Genomic DNA, 21,435 nt, shown 5'->3' with positions numbered 1-21,435 from the left:
ATCTGCTTTTTCTAACCTTGCTCTTTGCCCTCTAATTGTTATGCAATTTACATTTTTATCTCCTCCTTTCTCATGACCAATTTGAACCACACAAGAAACCAAAGCTGAGCAACATGAACTTACCAAAAACTGATGGTGATTTCAGCAAGATGAAATAACGGTAACTTTATAACAAGTACCATGCAGAGTAAGGATGTTGCAATGGACTACCATTTTACACAGCTATGACCTTTTTGACCTTATTTATTTTAACCATTTTCAGTATTTGTCTCTCAATCACATTTCTTCTAAAATATCTCCTTAAAAAATAGATAAATGTACCAATATTATACAACTTCATACCAAATACCTTTGGCCAATCATTTATTGTTCTCCTTAACTGACATAATCAAATAAGTAAACATTTAAACTGTGCAAATGTTGAAAGTCGATGGAACATGACTGAGGTTTTGGATAAAATAATCTCCATGCAAAGATGTTCCACGCTAATACAACTGTATATAAAGTATCATTGAGTTACCATTGGTTACATGTCTTCCCCAGCATACTGTTATTTTAAATTCCAGTTTAACTATGATTAGAGTGAAGAGTTGTCTCATTGGCACTCATACCACGTCTTCTTTTTTATAGGATTATAAATTATATAAAAGCATGCTAACATAATTCTATATTTATTAAATTAAGTATTGATTCCCTCCATTGCACATTTGTGTGGTCATGTATTCTTGAAAACTACAAATTTTAAATACAAAAGCAACAATACCCTGTAATGTTATCTCATGTGAAAACAAAAACATTTATCATTTAGAAACATTCTTTAAACAATACAAATAATCTTAACTCTTCTATTTCTAACCATATACAATGAAACAACTAAAAAATAAAAACAACTTTTTATATTTCATAAATGTCTACTGCATTTTAAAGGCATTTTATCTGTTCAAGTTAAAGATCGAGTTTTGTTTGTCTAGTGGTATATATTTTAATGCATGAACTGTTAAAGAAACAATTTTTATATTTTATAAGTTACAGTATAGCTTTGTAAAGATAAAACAACTCTGAGGTATCCACCAACAAAATAATTGTTACACTGTTTGTAAATTTTTTTTTATATCGTTAATAGACGTGTAATTTGAAGATTTGAGAGTGCCATTCATGATTGTCATATCTTCACTATGAAATAATATATCACAGTAAAATAAATTGCCATACTTTTACATACATTTTACACAAAAAATAAATATGCTGAGATACACATAATCACAAAATTTCATGTCTCAAAAAAATTGTTGGATTTCAGATATCCTTTATATATATGTAATGTTTAAGGTGGTACCCAACACTTTAACTAAAATTAATTTGGCTCGTTTAATTTTCTTAAAATTTTGACAAGTATTTACTTTTACAAAAATATAAAAATTTCAAAAAATTTGAACCAACCGTTTTATCAGAAAAATTACACTGGTTATATAGCAGTTTGACAAACACTTATTTTGATCATTGAGAAGCTTGATATTCCCTTAACAACACAATGTAATTAAATGTTTAGCTGATTTTACAGAGTTATCTCCCTGTAGTGTTAGGTACCACCTTAAAAGACGGTTTTAGCTTATTTTTTGTGCTATTTTAAATTTCATTGTTCTCTTAATCTTATACTTTCTAATAATTGTCTTCAAGCATCAAAAGGGTATAAAATTTCAAAAGAGAATAGGTTCACTATTTTTTGTAATTTTTATAATAATTCTATAAAATATTTTTCAAGTCCGTGTTTATTACCAATTTGTGGTAGAATATTTGAAATTTGGTACTGCATTGCAGAGTTATTGCCTTTTAATAAATTGAGAAAGACTAAAAGTACAACATGTTTTTTGTATAAAATCAAAACAATTTAAGAGCATTTATTTATGAAATTAATATCAGAATATCCAGTACAATGTCATTGATTTGAAACATTAGAACAATTGGTTTACTATTACAAATTCCAAACAATGATTATCCATCTAAAAACTTGTAACAAACTAAGACATAAATATTTACGATACTTGTTAAACAAGTTTCTCAATTAAACATTAACATAACATACTAATAAAATGTTGATACAACAAAAAATACCCCTGCCTTACTGTTGTTTATGTCTAAAATATATGAAAGCTGAGGTGTACTCAGGACAATACACTGGCAAAATTGTGTTCACGGTTTTTTAAATAAACATCACACTTTAATTAAGTAGATAGTTGTTCATATGGATTGACATGCAAATGTGATCTTTGAGACATCATTGTCATCATTATACGATAAAATTCATAAAATTTACAAACCAATGCCTGTAATTTTGAAAAGGCATTTTATCAGGGGGGGAATGCACATTATACTTCAAACGTAAAACACCATAGTTAAAGAAATGTAGTAAAAATTAATAAATGTCAAGGTATAACAACAAAAAAATTGGACAGCTTTCTTATTTTAAAGGTCTAGGACAGACAAAGGTTACACAGTGTTCATATATATACCATTTGTTCAAAGGGGCATAACAAAAATAAGTAAGTAAATGTATTGGCCATTTGTTCAGAACCACATTAGCTAGTGCTATAGGGAACTTCTTTCAACCTTGAAGTCTTTCATACAACATGTATAAATTAATGAAAACTTTTGAAACATTTTTACCTTTGTGTTTCTAAAGTTTTCGTTCGATACACTGGAGCGTTAGATTTTGGTAAAGGTTTGTTCCCAAGGATAATGTCTGCTGCTTTCTCAGCAACCATAATTGTTGGTCCATTTAAATTTCCACTAACCATTGCAGGCATAATAGAAGCATCTACAACTCTTAATCCTTCTATACCTAGAACTTTGGTTTCTGGATCAACCACTGTCATTGTATCTGAAGGTGATCCCATTTTACACGTACATGATGGATGATATGCACTATCCCCCATTCTACGAACATACTCATCTATTTCAGCATCAGACTGAACTTTCGATCCTGGATTAAGTTCTGGTCCTACGTAAGGTTGGAAAGCTTTCTGTTGGAATATTTCCCTAGCCAATCTTACACTGTTTCTCATATCTTCAATATCATCCTGAGTTGACATATAATTGGCAACAAGTTTTGGGTGATCTCTTGGATTATTACTTTTCAGTTTTATGTGACCTCGACTTGTTGGTCTTAATGTTCCGACATGAACCTGACATGCATGTCTGTCCCCCATTTTCCTTCCATGGTCATTTACTGTAGAAGGTAAGAAATGGAATTGAATATCTGGAAACTCTACTCCTGCTCTACTTCTTATAAATCCTCCAGACTCTAAATGTGCTGATGCACCATCTCCTTTTTGTGTTGCAAACCATTGTAGACCTATGCGGATCATGTTGTGAGGAAATTTCCATTGTGCTTTATATAAAGATAAAGGCTGAGTAAGTTCATATTGTACATAGACTTCTAAATGATCCTGCAGGTTTTCTCCAACGCCAGGTAAATTCTGTACCACTGGTATGTTCAGTTTCTTTAAGTCATCTGCATTTCCTATTCCAGATAACATCAAAAGCTGTGGTGAATTTATCGCTCCACCACTTAATATTACTTCCTTGTTTGCCATTGCTCTTTTCACAACACCACCTTGTTCATATTCCACCCCTACTGCACGATTATTGTCAAAAATAATTCTATTGGTTAATGCTTTAACTTCTGCTGTCAAATTGTTTCTTTTATTTGCAGGACGTAGATATGCCGATGCTGCACTCCAACGTAATCCTTTATGAATTGTCATATCCATCCATCCAAGTCCTTCCTGCTGGTACCCATTCATATCATCAGTGAAAGGGTAACCAGCTTCTACCCCAGCATCTATAAAAGCTTGGAATAGTGGATTTTTGTTCTTTCCCCTAGACACATGTAATGGACCACTGCCACCTCTATAATCGTTTTCTCCTAATTCATGACACTGAGCTTTCCTGAAATATGGTAGGCAGTCCGCATAAGACCAAGAAGTAGCGCCTAACTTTTCCCAACCGTCATAATCTAATGCATTCCCCCTGATGTACACCATGGCATTCAAAGACGATGATCCTCCCCATACTCTTCCTCTTGGCCAGTACATTACACGATCATTCATTCCTTTTTCTGGCTCTGTATGATAGTACCAATTATAATTATCATCACACAGGTTATACATCAATGCTGCAGGCATGTGTATTTTCCATGTGTAATCTTTTGGTCCAGCTTCCAGAACCAATACTTTGTTCTCTTCATTAGCTGACAATCGATTGGCTAAAACACAGCCAGCAGACCCAGCTCCTACGATAACATAATCGTGAACGCTACTTATGTCAGATTTTGTACTGTAATGTCTGGAAGTACTGGTAGAAAACGATCTTTTGATTGTAGAAAAAGGCCCACCAGCCATAGACATTGGAGCAGATTGACGTGATGGTTGCCTAGGTGATTGAGGAGGAAGAGACGGTGATGTACCAATGACATGGTCAAGTACGTCATCAACAGATTCTACGATAATATCAGTATGATCTTCTAACTGTTGCTTTGATGCTACACCAGTTAAAACACCAATACATTTTGTAGTGTCCACATTTATAAAATCGGCTGTAGCATCACCAACAAGAACGGTTTCAGATGGATCAATATCTAATTGCTCACATATAAACTCTATATTATGTCTACCAAGTGGAGTAATAGCATGAGGATCACCATCACATAGAAGGAAATCTATATAATTCATAACCCCTAAGTTTTGAAATTCTTTGAAGACATTATCTCTTTCGTCTGCAGCTGAAACAGCAATTTTCATACCAGCATTTTTTAAAAGTTGAAAAAATTCTTTGATATCTTTGTTGAGAGTTTTTGAGTCCTGATACCAAATATGTTCACATTCTTTTATAACTTGGTTTGTGAGGATAACAGCTTCTTGATATGGAATTCCTTGCTTTCTCACAACATCCACCATTGACTTTTTAATTTCATACCAAGTTCCCTCTGATAGAACACCTTCAGAAACTTTCTTCGTCATTTCACAATACCCAAGTGTGTCTGCAATAAGTGGTCCAATTTTTAACCCAGTTTTCTCTTCAAATCTGAAAAGAGTTAAATTAAGATATATTAAATACAATTCAATTTGACAGTTTAAACTTGATATATTTCTTAACCATAATATAACATTCTATGCTACTTTTTTAAAATTTGGTACATATATATGCTACTTAAATGCATTTGGAAATTATATCGTGTCAAAACTCAAATGGAAATTTTACAAACATGGTCTATTATGCTGATGACCAAGCCTGAAGATTGATACATGTATATATCTGTAGGACCTGAATGCAAAGGAGACACTGAAGTGTGATTGTCATGCTGATGTGCAATAATCTGTGCAAGGTGCCATGGTCCTTTCGCTGATGTGCCATGGTCTATAAGATGGGTAATGGCTAGTTAAAAGCCTACTGATGTCTAATTATCACATGTATCATAAGAGCTTGAATTTTTATAAGAAAGTATAAAAATACAAAACATTCAATAATTTCTCCAGTTGCAGTAAAAAACATCATTGATCTGTCTTACATACATAATCTGAATCAAAGCAGAAAAAGTTGGTGTTTTGCTTATTTTGCTTTAATCTGACACAAGAAGTATTTGCATTTCAAGAGAGGGTTAAAATATTGGACACTGATTTGAGAACTCGACGTCAGATTTGGATGTTGATTTAAGGAATGAAAGCGGATGAGAGACCTGACATCGATCTGAGTCTACATATATACATGGGCTTTGCTAATTGTTAAAGGCTTAAAGATACCTATAGTTGTTAATTCCTGTGTCAGATTGGCAATCGTACCACATCTTCTTTTTTATATGAAATCAATCAATAAATCAATTTTAAAAGGCAAAAATATCTTGAGTACTACTAGTATTCATTTATCATGTTTATAATATAGACTGGTTTACTCTTTATCTTTTTGCTACCTAAATTGTATTAATTTTTCTTTTATAATGATCCCCATTAGACTAAATTACTTTTAAAATAATTATATATAGAACATGTAGAAGATGTGGTATGAGTGCCAATGAGACAACTCTCCATCCAAGTAACAACTTATAAAAGTAAACCATTATAGGTCAAGCTACGGTCTTTAACATGAAGCTTGGCTCACACGGAACAGAAAGCTATAAAGGACCTGATACAAAACTTCTTTCTGGCAATGTTAACCCTCTGTAGTTGGGTTAGTTATCTTTATATCATTATCCAGAATATAAAAAAAAAACAGATTCAATTAATTTCTAGATTTTCTATAGAGCACAATCTAAAAACAATATACTTAGTAAGTTTTCAATTTGATTTATTCATAAAAGAAACTTTTCATCAATGGTGGAAAATCTTTTTATATATATGTCAGTCTGATAATGTGTATGTTATTTAATTGTAAATTAAGGTATGATAATGTTTTGAACAGAGGTTGCTAGATATGTTGGAATGACAGGAATGGCAATGCTTGCAAAAAAAACCCACATGAAAGCCATTATTAGGAGTGGTCTGGAAATTTTGAAAGTCCAAAGCCCATAATTTTAGTTAAATCAGAGAATCTGAACCAATTGTAACAGATAATAAAATTTACAAGAATAAAACTCTATGGTCCCAACTTAAGTTGGCAGGGCCCTAAAAATCAGGTAAAATTTACTGAAATTCAATATAACTTTTTTCATGATTAGAATTTTTGTTCTATAGTTTTATTAGTTAATACATTAACATTTCATATATATATTATACAAGGTATTTGAGAATTAGTTTCATATTATATAACCCAAATGTTCTAATTTGAATCATGGAGGCCCAAAAAAAATCAAGATTCTCACCTTTTACAAATGGCTTTGGTCCATTTAGATGACTTGGTATGAAGGCAGATGAGTGTACCATGAAAGTCGAACACCACCAGGGAGAACTTTCTTTTGCCATTTGTAGTTACTTTCTTAGTAATTTGTTCGTCATAATGATGGGGCTCTACAAGTACTCTCTCATCTGTTTTGTATACATAGCAATCTTTCCAATCTTCATATGGCATAACTAAAGGAAGAAGATCCTGAATGTCTGTAATTACATGATCAGCTCCCGGTAATAAATCACTAGTGCCTCCGACACCACTTAGAACACCAACAGTTAAACCTAAGTTTGCCCGTTTAGACATCAATATGTCTGTTTGAGTATCTCCAACCATTACAGTCTGTTTTGGATCAACTCCCAATTCTTTGCAAATCTTCCATGCATTATGTGGAGCTGGTTTTGCTTCAGTATGGGGATCGTCCCCACATATAAGAACATCAATGTAATCTTTTAGTCCTAGCTCTGCAAGACCAGCTAAAGATCCTTCTCTATTGTCCGCAGTGCAAACAGCAATTTTAATATCATTCTTTTTTAATATTTCAAACAATGTCTTTAAGTCACCAACAGATTTTAAATGTTTTGGATTTTTATTTTCTCCTTCCTCCCAGTTTTGATCAAGAATTCCTCTTGCCTCATCCTCGTCAACGCCTTCATTAATCAACATTTTAGCTAGTTCATCTTTGATAATAGATGTTGTTGCCTCTGCTAGGAGACCTGGTTGGATTGTCTCAGTTTCAGAACAAAATCCAAGTGTTTCAAATATTTTATCTTCTATATTTAACCCTGTTGCAGTTTCCAACCTAAAAACAAAATTAATACACAAAATGAACAACCAAACATATTGATTAATTATTTTGATGATACTAGCTATAGCATGCATTATATTGATTCCCAAATAGTTGAAAATTACCAAAATCTTGCATTTTGCTAAAATATCATGAATATGGTTGAAAACAAAATTTGATACCATCTTTTGAAAACAAAATTATGACTAAGTTCCCAAGTCCCAAGAAATATAGTCCTCAAACTTTTCAAATATATCAATTTGTGCACAAGTGGTTTTGGAGAAGATGGTTAATTCATTTCAATGAAATCCAAAGCAGACATTCAATAATGATCTTTCAAGACAGACATAAACACCCAATAATAAAAGTCTACCGATATATTGTGGATTCATTATTATTTGTTGGATACCAATTTTCATGGCTTTTATGGGTCCAGGTTAACCTAAATGTTCAATGTATAACAAATTTTCTATAAGCTTGTATGCAGACTTAGACAAAACTAGAATAACAAATATCCAAGATCATGCCAGTTCTCCTTAATCCACGAAAATTGGTACCCACGAAAATAAATGTATCCACAGTATATATTTAGTGGATACATTGCTAAATGACTTGTTTAGACAAATGTAGCGGGGTTGCTTCCCCTCCTTAGTACAGGTATAACATATAAAGCCAGACTTAATCAACTGAGCTAGGGAATCGATTCTTTGGCTCAGTGGGTTAATGCACTGACTGTCACGCAGGCGACCCGGGTTCAAATCTCGGTGGTGACAATATATATTTGTAGAGAAGAAACATGCTCTCTGGTTACACAAGCTTTACAACTATAAATGCATTATTATTTGTCATATTCAAGTTTTCTTGGATTCAGAGGTATAGATTTGGTACAATTTCTATAGGCTAATCAACCTAGTATACAAATGCAAACTTTGACAATATCCACAACAATATACTTATATCTGGTATCCATAAAAAATAAATGAAAATATTTACTTTGCAGCCAATTTTCTGGACCATGGGGCCCACATGGAATGAAAGCATATAAGAGTTCCATCTTTATCAAAGATGACTAGCTGTACTTTCTTATTGTGTGTTGGCGTCACACTCTTCATGGTCTGGGATCTATTTCTGTACTGGTTGCTCCCACTCACAGTTCTGCATGGTAGCAGATTGTGGTGTTGATCTGAAATATTAAAATATTACCATTGAAACAAATGAATGACAGCACAGAATTAGAGCAGATAACATTTAGAATCAGAAATGGGGAAATTTGACAAAGAGACAACAACTTTACCAAAGAGCAGAAAACAGCCCAAGGCCACTAATGGGTCTTTAACAAAATGTGGCACCCTGTGTTCCATACAATTTCAAGATGTAATATATTCTAAGCTCCAAAACATATAAATGAACAAAAAAAAAATAAAAAAACCAAGACTTACAAAGGCCAGAAGTTCCTGACTTGGGACAGACACAAAAATGCTCTGGGCTAAACATGTTTACAGGTTGTTAATCTCGTGTCTTTGGTACCTAAATCATGGCAAATACAACCATTAAATTATTGATGTTATCAGATTAATTATCATATCATTTTGGCCGAGTTTGGTTTCACGTCAACAATTTCAGTGGATTTCATTTTATATAATACTTATCTTTCCAGCATTTTTGGATGTATCATATTAGCCATTTCAAGATTTTCAGTAGAGTCATAAGAAGAAAGTTTTTTTTTAAGCCTAACTGTATTTTGGTTTCTACTAACAAAAGCTTCATTTGGAGATAATGTGTTTAGAGACCTCTTATGTTAGAAACCAGTCAGACTATGAAACATCACTACCAGGCGCTGTTAATCATGTATTATGGCAAATACTATAATTCTATGCCTTACTGCTTTATGCGTGTTATTAGCTGTTGCATTCCAGTTCCCATTCAAATGAAGACTTTTGCTTTGATTTGATATTTTGTTTTTCAACACCTATCTTTTAAAAGCACAACTTTTGGGCTATTTCATGGTAGCAAGTTTTTATTGGTGGAGGAAGCCAGAGTGTCTGTAGAAAACCAACGACCTTTGATAGAAAAAATTTGTAAGGGTTCCACGGAACCCAGTGTCTCGCCTATTTTTGCTGTTAATCGCATGCTCAACAAAAATGAGGAAAAAAGTCAATAAAAAAAATCCTCTAAATACTATCTTTTGATTGTAAGAAGCTTCTGTCCAAATTTGGTAAGAATTCAGGATAGTTTAAGAAAGTTATTAAAATTTTAAAAACTTTAACCACAGAGTGAAAGTATGATTTCTTGCCAGAAAAACTAAGTCAATTTACAAATAATTACATTAGATGTATGTTTCATTTAAATATGTTAATCTGATTGGCTACACTGCAATCTCACTTTATTCCTTTATCAACTTCATTACACAATAAAATTCATTCATGATGACATGAGGTCCCACAATAAAGTGCACAGGTAAATTAAATAAAAACTTGATAAAAATCGTGTTTTCATAATCCTAGCTAAAAAATGTAATTATAATAAAATTGAGAATGGAAATGGGGAATGTGTCAAAGAGACAACAACCCGACCATAGAAAAAACAACAGCAGAAGGTCACCAACAGGTTTTCAATGTAGCGAGAAATTCCCACACACGGAGGCGTCCTTCAGCTGACTGTGCGCACATTTTTAGAATGAAGCGCTTCTGCTCTTCATACAAAATGTACTTCGGTCAACACTTTTACACCCCAATGAAGGTACAAAAAGAAGCATTCAATTCTTTAGTCAATTACGGAAAAAATAAATTATTTTAACAAATTTACTTCTGGATACTATCTTATGATCATAAACAAGCTTCTGTCTTATTTGGTATGTCTCGCTTTTTCGACTTAAGTCCAGTGCAAATGCCAGAGCGGGGTTTGAACTCACAACCTCAGTGTTGACTGGCTAGTGATTACAGTAGTAACTACTTAGTAACTACTTAGAAAACTCGGCCACTGAGGCCCCTCGAAGACTTTTGACCATACAATCATATCAAATCAGTGCTTAACAATGTTTCATGAACTGACCACACCCCCATATAAACAAAATAATAATAAATAATGGCTAAATTGCAGCCTTATATATAATAATTTTTGTTTCATATATCAGTTTAACCATATGGATAACTAATAGACTCAGTGGACGTTATCTGACATGTCGGCAAATCATGATACCATCTCTTGTATTTTTTAAGCTATTTAAGTATACCAAATAATGGGAACTCATCAAAACAAATTTATGAGGAGCTTGTTCAGAATTATTTTTTTTTAATCAAATAATAAATTTGCAAGTTCTTCTAACAGAAGTCGATTTTTTTTATCAACTCATTACATAAACGTTTTCTGTACCTTTTGGTTTTAATCTGGATGTTCTGGTTAAAAGCTGTTTTCCACATTTCTCTAATCTTCTTAAATCCCTAAACCTCCTCACACCAATCTGAGCCATAGTCAATCAATTTATAGTCTGAAAAATATAAAACATCAATATACATGATATAATAGTGACCTAAAATAAATTTTCAATCATATGTCACAAATCAATTCATCCCATACTTACATTTTTGTACCATGTGGATGAAAGGATTTCGTGTTGTCAAGGAAATCTGACTTCTCTTGTATTAACTTGATCTCAATTTTCATAATACCCAGTAGTAATATGAATAATGAATGGGGAATGTTCCATGGGACACAGATGATACCCCTGCTTGCATATGACCTTATAAAGGGGCATAACTCAAGAACTGAAAAGCGACACTACCCATATTTGTACTAGATCTGAGTTTTGTGGTAATTACTGTAGCATTGTTTATAAGTTTCATAAGATTTATTTGAGGCAAACTTAAGTTAGAGAACAGAAACAAAAAAATCAACAATTTTTCTATTTGTAAAGGGGTTTAATTCTAGTTCTTTCATTAAATAGTCAATACTAGAAAACAATGTAGTGATATTGTTTGCATGTAACTTTTTATTACAAATATATGCATCATATAATAAACCATCCTGTGTGTTCTCTAACCTATGAGCATATTTTAACATTGCCAATAAAATCGAAAAAATATACAGAAAATCTTCCTAATTCAGACATAACAGCAAAATTACTTGCTTTTCTGTTAACCCCAAGAATATATTTCATGAATTTTGTGTGCGAATTTTCAGATATGTCATTTGAATAAACCTTTTCTAAAATATAATCATTATTCTTCTTACATGCCACTGAAGTGGTTGAAAACATTCCCCATATTTCACTGCCATACATTAAAATAGGTTGAATTGTATGGTCATAAAGGTCCATTAAAGTTGAGACACTAGGATTTGATGATGCTAGGCATTGTTGTAATCCAAAACAAGCTTTCATAGATTTCTTGTATATAGGTCATCTTTACACTGTGTAAATTTACCACTATATACAAAAGTATATGAAAGCTTATTATTGTTACTGAAAAAACAAATTTACTAAGTTGTTTAGGTATTGATAAATTGTATTAAGAGAATGTGACAAACAGTGACTAAATCATGACCGATGTTTCACAACAAAAAGGTGCACATACTACACAGACTCATTGTCCACAAAGTGGTTAAATACATACTCCTATTATGTCTTATTATGTTTAAAGTATACATTAAGCTTACTTGCATCTGGGAAAAATATATATGTTCCTGCTTACAAATACATGTTCATCAGCTAAGTAATTAGTTTGTTGTATTCTTTAACATATCAAGTTTTCAGAGTAATAATGGAAAATTTCCTACCTAAAATTGACCACCATAAGTGCATGTGTAACACTGAATTGAAGGAGAAGTATTAAACAGCTGATTTAGCATTGATGATCATGACATGTTGACTTTTATATCAGCTAGGTCTGACCTTGACTAGCTTAAATCAACCTATCATATCAGTACACATCTTTTTAAATTTTAAATGTACATGTACCCATGGTGAATTTAGTATCCAGGTGTGTTTATTTAGAGATGTCACTGGGGTGTACTTCTTAAAATCTTATTACATCATTTATTAAAAGTTGATTAAGGTAGTACTAAAAAAATGATGCCAAAGGTGAAAATATAAATACATTTTTTTTTATGTTTATTAGATGTTTTTTTAGTAGTTTTTTTTTTTGGGGGGGGGGGGGGCACACTTTTACTTAATACAAATATCAACATGGTAAAAGTAGTTTAATTCAATCACTTCTGTCTATAGCTTATAGTTATGTTAGCGAATGACTTATTGGTAATTATTGAGAAATTTTACTAGTTTGTACAAATACCGGTACATGTACTCTCTAAATAACTATTTGGTTCTTTCATTTTAATCAATTTACTTCCCCATTTAAACAAAAATCTTTAAATTTTAAACAAGTTGAATTAAATATGTGAGTAATCTAAATATAAGAAATTTAAAAAAAAAAAGGTTTATTCCAAGGAGCTTTAATTATATTTGTCATTACTTTATAGGCTCTAAAAATAAAGTATTTCACTGGGAAACTTCTGATCCAGGTGATGTGCTCCTATATAAGCACTATAACTGTGAAAATGTGTTAAATGTAAAATTGAAAATGGAAATGTGTCAGAGACAACAACCCAACATTAGAGCAGACAACAGCCGAAGGCCCCCAATGTGTCTTCAATTCAGTGAGAATTGTTTGCACTTGTCCTAAGTCAGGAATCTGATGTTCAGTGGTTGTCTTCTTTTTATATGGTTCATAAACGTTTCTCATTTTTCGTTTTTTATATAGATTAGACCGTTTTAATGGGTTAACACTAGTAACTTTTGGGGCTCTTTATAGCTTGCTGTTCAGTGTGAGCCAAAGCTCTGTTTTGAAGGCCCTACCTTGACCTATAATGGTTTACTTTTATAAATTGTTACTTGGATGGAGATTTGTCTCATTGACACTCATACCACATCTTCCTATATCAAGTTTAGAACAATAACAGTTAAGGTTGCTAGGGGGTCTAAATATTTGATGATAGCATTTTCTTAAGACTTTTTAGTCAATGTACTTTCAAAATTCAAAATGAAATAGGAGGGTCATTACTTTGTTTTTTCCTTAAAATACATTTAAATTAATGAAATCACAGTTACCTTATATGGGTTATATAAGGGAAACTAGAATTTTCCATAACGAGGAAAAATCAACCAAAATAATATTGGTTATAACAATGAGAGTTTTGCTTTAACTTATACTTTTAAAATATTACAGGGCTTATTTTCTTTAAAAATTAAAAAACGCAAAATTTCCTATCAGCTTCCATATACCGTTAAGAAATATTACAAATGTTAATTCTTTCAAATACAAAATAACAGATCATTTATTGAAATCAATCAAGCTGTATCAATAATATTAAAAACTGATCATGTCATCATGTTGTTTTTTTTTACATCACATTTTATCAAGTTGTACTAAACATTATTATCATACTTGACTTTTCATACTAATGTATGCAATGTTTATGTTTGCATTTTGTTTGATTTCTCATGATGAGGGCCTCAGGGAAGATTAGTTATATAGCTAACTGTAAAATAAAGTATTGTTGTTGTTGTTGTTGTTGTTGTTGTTATTAATTATCTCCCATTGATTTTGTAAGTCCTTAATATCAATGAAATATTTGCCACTGGACGTTAAGCAACCAACAATCATGCAATCAATTCATTTCGAAAGTGTTAGTATAAATATTAAATGCACTTAACAAAAATTACTTTTGCTAATAGTTTATCATTAAATTTCAAGATGGTTCTTTGGTTTATTGATAGATACACAAGGTCAAATATTTTGAAACAAAAAAATATATTTTTGCATATTTTTGCAACATGTCTGGAAGAGATGTTCAGAAAGAAACACAATCTGACTTTAATTCCCCTTGCATAAAAGTTTTGTTGTTATACTGAGTTATTGTTATTACAAAGTATGTTACAGATACCGACTTCTATGTATCATCCTATTCTAAATTTTTATCATTAAAATCTATAGTACTGCTTGATCATGTTTATATCGATTCAAAATCTTTATGACATTTATATAGAAGTTCAACTTAACAATCTTTGAAGCCAATTTTCATTGGAATTTCTGAAATTTATATTTTTCATGGAATTGCCTATGCATGATCTTCAAACAGGTGCTTTTTCTTGAAATTTGACATCTGAACATAAATGAAATATTTGCCACTGGACATTGAGTGACAAAAAATCAATCAATCAATTCTATATGATACTTTTCCCCAGAATGACACCATGTCAACCAGGGAAGTTCATTCAATCAATCAAAATTGAAAACTCTTCTACTACACATGTAGACTATTCCTGATCTGTTGATAAACATGTTGGTTGTTGGTCAGCAGGAACAGACAAACAAGAAATATCTACAGATTAATTAGGACTTTGACCAACTGAGGCCTAAAGTACTAAATCTATAATAATTAATATCCAAAAGGTTTGCAGTGGTTGACTTTGTATGATATGTTCACAGAATAATCAAAGATATAACATTTCTTCCATCATTGTCCCCATTGAAAGATCAGAGCAAGACTTAAAATTGTTGAGATAGTAATTAAATAATGGTTTACAAATATATACAAATCATATCGCTGTAGGGAAGTAACTTAATAATTAATTTCCTGAAGGTTTGTACAGTATTTTTCTCGATCATCAAAAATATTATTCAGGTTGGAAACAATTCCCTTAACGAGGGATATCCCTAAAATGACGGACAATCCCTCAGACAAGGGGTCATTTTGTTGTTGTAGAAAAGAAACTAGAGGTTCCGAATAGCCTGTGTCCCTGGCCTCACATTAGTCTATATACATATTCAACAAATGACACTCTCCAACATTCAGTAGGCAAGATTAAAAATCATGACAACAAATTTGATCATGTATTGAAGATCAATAAGTCTATTTAGTTTCTATCTATCTTCTTTAGATTCCAAACACAAAAGAGGGTAAAAAAAAATCCTAAATTAAGGGCAATCACTCCTAAAGAGTGACAGTCTACTAACTTTTAAGACAAAATTTGACTTGTCAGTAGATCTTGTCTTTCTAATCAATTTTGCTTATTTAAGTTTCTATCTATCTATTATAAAATAAATCCTATAAAGCACAACACCAAAAAAAGGTAAAAATCATCATAGGGCAATAACTCCAATACTTTATTGCCAAAGAGTGACCCAGGGCAGGGGCGGATCCAGAACCTTGATGTCTGGGGGGGCACCATGAAACCTAAATTTTAGATTTTTTAGAGATGTATATACGGTATATGCGAGTGTGGGTGTTTTGTTTTTTGGTTGTTGTTTTTTAAAAAGGGGGGAGGGTCAGATCATCGTTTCTATATCTCTATATTTCTAGATTTTTTTTTATTGTTTTTACTATTTCACTTTAAACTTTCTTTTCCTGCCAATTGATCTGTTATTATATCTGTCCTCAACATGCATCATATATTTGCCATGTTTGCAACTGGACGTTAAACAATATACAATCAATCAATATTTTCTTCATCACCTCTTTATTTTTTTGGTCTTGCTTCCAGACTTACTTTTTTGTACATTATTCTAATATCTGTAAAACACCTTCATATCCTTACAAATGGTGACCTTTTTTAGCCTCATACATGTACATGGCAATTGAAACAATAAAAATAAACAAATATAACTGTATGCTCGGGCATTTAAAGAAATGATTAATAAGTCCCAGATTCAGTTACAAAATAGATCTTAGGAAAATAATTTAGCATTTTATTAATGATTTTTTTTTTATAAGAAAATGTCAATTTATCATGTTTTTCCTAGACCGGTGAAAAAAAGGGGGTTTGACAAATTGTCGATTTCCCTTGAAAATAAGAGGGAAGTAAATAGGACATTCCATTCCATTTAAAAAACAAACGTGTATGGTATTAAAAAATAAATGATTTGATTTGTTGCTGAATAAATTCACAAAAAGACCATTTTGAAGAGAGAAAAAACATAAATTCTTAATAAAATGGTAATGTGAGTACTGTATTTTGGAATGGAGAGAAACTAAGAACCTAAATATAGATGTATACCAACATTATCGACATAAACATATAATTTGTACCTATTCTTTAAAAACACAGATCAGAAGTTTCACCTGGTAATCAATTTTAATCTGTATTGTATTATAAACCAATAAAAATTCGTACTATTCCAATCAACATGTAAATGTATTTTCCATAATTTAAGCTTGCAAAGAGAATTTAAAAACACACAAAGGTGTCAACATTTACACACCCATCGATAAGTTGTCATAAATCACGCATGTGGACGCTGGCATTAATTAACGGCCAGTATAAGAAGTCAAATCAAGCTGTGATTCATTTCCGCTCTAGATATTAAGAAGATTCAGTAGCAATAAAATTATGTTAATTTTTTTTTTGGGGACCTGAACTGGGGGGGGGCAGGGTTTCTGTTAATACTCCACCCTTTCCATATAATTTAGATCTTAAAAATGTATACCTTTACATATATATATTGATAAGGTAAAAAAGGTACCCTTTTCTTCATGTTGGTTGGGTTTGTGTGGTGTGTGGAAAAGTAGAATATTTTCCAGCACCATGACATTCTATTAATTTGTATGTAGGAAGTACCTTCCCACCCATACAGAGACTATAACATAATTAAAGTGTTAAAGTAGTCTCAGGATACATGTCAGGGGCAGATCTAACCATTTAAAAAAAGGGGGTAAAAAGGGAGGGGGATCCAACAATATGTCCCCATTTTAATGCAATGCTCGTCCAAAAATAAATTGAGTTCCAAGTGAACTTTCAACCCACGGAATCCCCCCTCCCTGGATGTATAGTTCTTTAAGAAAATAACATAAATATATATGTGCCCTTATAAGTGGTTTTCACAAAATAATCTTTTTTCATCAGTTGTAAGAAATGTACTCCTCTTAAAAATTTGATGGGTTGCCCCCAACCTGTTAGTAACATTCCAAACCATTGTCATCGTTGTAATAATTTAGGGCAGATTTTGTACTGGCAGGTTTTAGTTGGGCCGTTTTAGTTGACCGTAAAATATTGAACTTGAACTGAACTTGTGACATAGGAAATTTTTGGGAAAGTGTACAAACTGAAATTTTTGTATGTCTTGTTTTATCAATGGGAAGGTCGACTACTCCTATTTATAAAATTCATTATCGACCTTCCCATTGATAGAAAAAAGTGTCTGTGTCCCAGACAGAATAAACTGCACACTAATTTACTGTGGGGAAAATGGTGTGGGAAAACCATTATGAACATATTATTTGCTGTTTTATATTTCAAAAGCGCCTATTATTACGATATAAAGCGCGAATTATCAGTTACTTACCGGCTACATAAAAAAGCGTGAGTCTGTATTATAAAATTGACATACTTGACCTTGACATTACCATGTGTGTATATTTATAAATTCGCATGGAATGTGTAGTGACTTCTGACGTGATTGGAAAATAATGTAGATCTACAGCTGAAAAATCAATAAATGTAAAATGAGTTGTCAGGGTTCAGTCTGGTTTATTTGGTAAAAGACATATAAAGAGAGAAGATATTTTCATTAACATTAAAAAAAAGTTTGGGAGATTCATGTTTGGTGTAATCTTAATCAAAGCACTGGCATACTGTAAAAAGATGCGAAAGACAGACTGAAAGACACCTATAATATTAACATTCGAACTCATATAAAGGCAGCAACAATTCAACAATTCTTTTGGAAAAAAAGTTTGTTTCCAATTTATTGAGAAAAAAATAATTTGTTATTGACCCTGAGAAAAAAAATTGTTTGTTTCACCCTTAGCTGCCACTATATATATGTAATGCTAAAATTGAAAAAAAATGTTTTTAACTTGTCGCCAAAAAAATAGATTGTTTTTCGCTCGAGGGCAGGGAAAAAAGTTTGTTTGGAACAAATTTCATAGCTCCCCCCCAGAAAATCAAATGGTTAGTTTAGTCTGAGACTACTATAACATGTGTTATAGTAGTCTCAGGTTTAGTTTAAACATATTTATTTATAGTTGATTGGGAAACAAGTTTTGCAACTTATATTAATCCCTTTCCACTTTGCGGGTGCTAGTGCTGCCTTGTAGCGGTATTAGCCTACTCTTTTTCAAAATCTACAAGGGTGTCTTTAACGTGCAAGAGATATGGCTCTCTCTTAACACGGGTCAGCCATTTATTGTCCCTTTCCGACGGACTATCATCGTTTCCTCAAGATCAAATGGTTGCTGCCTAAGTCGAAAAATAAACTGACAATGCCATGTCTAAAATAGAAAAAGACAAACAGATGAACAACATGACACAAAACACAACATAGAAGGTAAAGACTGAGCGAAACGAAACATACCTAAATTTGCAGGTGATCTATGTGTTCAGAAAGGGTAATCACTTGCCTGTTATCAGTCTTAGTCAGTACATATTCAGGGAAAAGGGGACAGATTTATAGTTACAACTATTGGAACATATCCGGCATCATCTAAGAACAGAATGAGATATTTCATAGTGCTCAGTCAACCAACTTGTGATTGCATCCCTAAAATTTGCAAAGGGATGATTTGAAGTTTTCAACGTAACTACATAGAACTGTTGGTTTACTAGATTCCTTGAAAGCAGAAGCCCTGTCATGGAATTCATGAGGGGAAATACAAGCCATGTAATATCAAATCAACTGGGAGATATATATGGTAAGCGGTTTTATCTACTATTTATTCTAACTTTGAGATATCTCATATAATATATAAGATATCTTATATAATCCAGTTTTTATAAGATATCTTATATACTTTATAAGATATCTTATAAACTTTAGAAGATATCTTATAAAGAAAATTATATGAGATATCTTATATATGTAGGACTCAAATCTATGGTGGGTTCCAGATCTATGGCAGATTCCGAATCTATGGTAAATATGACGTCATGCCATCCCAAATCTATGGCAGATTTTTTACAACCCCAATCTATGGCAAGTTTTGTCGTGTCCTAATCTATGTCGGATTTTTGTTGTTTCCAAATCTATTGCAGATTTTGTGCAAATGTAGAACAAGTTAGGATCTGCTTACCCTTCCGGAGCACCTGAGATCACCCCTAGTTTTTGGAGGGGTTCGTGTTGTTTATTCTTTAGTTTTCTATGTTGTGTCATGTGTACTATTGTTTTTCTGTTTGTCTTTTTCATTTTTAGCCATGGCGTTGTCAGTTTGTTTTAGATTTATGAGTTTGACTATCCCTTTGGTATCTTCCGTCCCTCTTTTAGTACATATACAATGAATGACTTGTCTTAAATAAGTTGCAATGTACGGCAACGGGAGCATGTCTATAAACATTTGTGAAATAGAAATTCCATAATGGACATCCAAATCGTGATGTCAACCATATGAAGTGTAAAAGTGATATACCATAATACAGGATCAAAATAAATTATCTTTCCCGGAAAAAAGCATTTCTTAATATCTGTGCATGGTATCTGTTTAAACCATTTATTAAAGCAACTAGAAAAATGGGAGTCCATTAACAAACAAGAAAGCAATTATCTATAAAAGAAAAATTAAACAGTTTGATTTTTCACATAATATTTATTTTACCGTTAATCAATCTTTTTTTACTGGTGACGATTTAATTCAAGGAAGTATTCTGTAATTTCATTTTCTCACTTTAAATACTTTGCCAGTCGTAGAATCTAAAATATTTACAATATCTCAGTTCCAAAAATATCTACTACTAAAAACATCGCGGGATTCGGAAGGTACATCACATAATTATTGTCCCTCCGATGGATAAACGATCACAGCTTCCTTAAAACCATCGGCAAATTGTTCCAAAGGGAAAACGGAAAGTGATTTCCTGAGTATTGTAAACACGGGACTTCAGGAATGTTCAAGAGAGCCAACAACTTTGCCGAAGTCGGCGACGACTTACATGGCGTTATTTTTATTGTGACGTTATATTCTACTCTTTTTCCCGGAAAATTACGTATTTCCTAAATCTGCCATAGATTAGGAGAAAACAAAAATCTGCCATAGATTAGGAGAAAACAAAAAATCTGCCATAGATTTGATTTGTTTGGCGTTTGTAACGTCATACTTACCATAGATTAGGAATCTGCCATAGATTTGGAACCCGCCATAGATTTGAGTCCTACATATATACTTTATAAGATATCTTATAAACTATATGAGATATCTTATAAAGTTTATTAGATATCTTATAAAGTACATAAGATATCTTATAAAGTTTATAAGATATCTTATAAAAACTGGATTATATAAGATATCCTATAAATATTTTTTATATAAGATATCTTATATACTTTATAAGATATCTCCTATAGTTTATGAGATATCTTATATACTTTATAAGATATCTTATATACTTTATAAGATATCTTATATACTTTATAAGATATCTTATATAGTTTATAAGATACCTTTTAAAGAAAATTATATAAGATATCTTATAAAGTATATAAGATATCTTATATACTAAATGAGATATCTTATAAAGTTTATAAGATATCTTGAAGTTAGGATAAATAGTAAAACGGCTTGCCATAGATATAGCTGATATATATTATGCTGTATGCTGCTGGCATGTTGCTACATAGAAATGGAAGTACACAATTGGGAAGCTAAAATCATCTCTTTTGTCATAAAGTTTTGCTTTAACCGACCCTTATTGTCAATTTCTAGATTTAAGTCAAGATTAGATATGAGGTAAACTAAGCTGCATCTGTTGTATCCTTTAATATCTCAAGTTCCAATGGTTTATTAAAAAA

At 32.0% G+C, this 21,435-nt stretch overlaps 1 protein-coding gene across 3 annotated transcripts; it reads right to left on the bottom strand.

The window, feature by feature from the left end:
* Positions 1-655: 655 nt before the first annotated feature.
* On the bottom strand, positions 656-18,108 carry LOC139522839 (uncharacterized). 3 transcript variants are annotated; one of them, XM_071316438.1, is made up of 5 exons: positions 18,001-18,108; positions 11,036-11,150; positions 8,657-8,846; positions 6,854-7,678; positions 656-5,082 (listed from the first exon to the last, which is right to left on the bottom strand). In XM_071316438.1, the coding sequence occupies exons 2-5, from the start codon at positions 11,130-11,132 to the stop codon at positions 2,661-2,663; spliced, it is 3,534 nt and encodes a 1,177-aa protein (XP_071172539.1). In that variant the 5' UTR covers positions 11,133-11,150; positions 18,001-18,108; the 3' UTR covers positions 656-2,660. The 3 variants fall into 3 exon arrangements, with proteins under 3 accessions (XP_071172539.1, XP_071172541.1, XP_071172540.1); XM_071316440.1 differs by having other exon boundaries at positions 18,062-18,081; XM_071316439.1 differs by lacking the exon at positions 18,001-18,108 and adding an exon at positions 12,437-12,456.
* Positions 18,109-21,435: the final 3,327 nt, after the last annotated feature.

This window comes from Mytilus edulis, chromosome 5 (genome assembly GCF_963676685.1).
Source record: "Mytilus edulis chromosome 5, xbMytEdul2.2, whole genome shotgun sequence".
NCBI lineage: Eukaryota > Metazoa > Mollusca > Bivalvia > Mytilida > Mytilidae > Mytilus > Mytilus edulis.
Note: the sequence above shows the minus strand (reverse complement) of the source record. Positions and strands in the feature narration are given on the sequence as shown.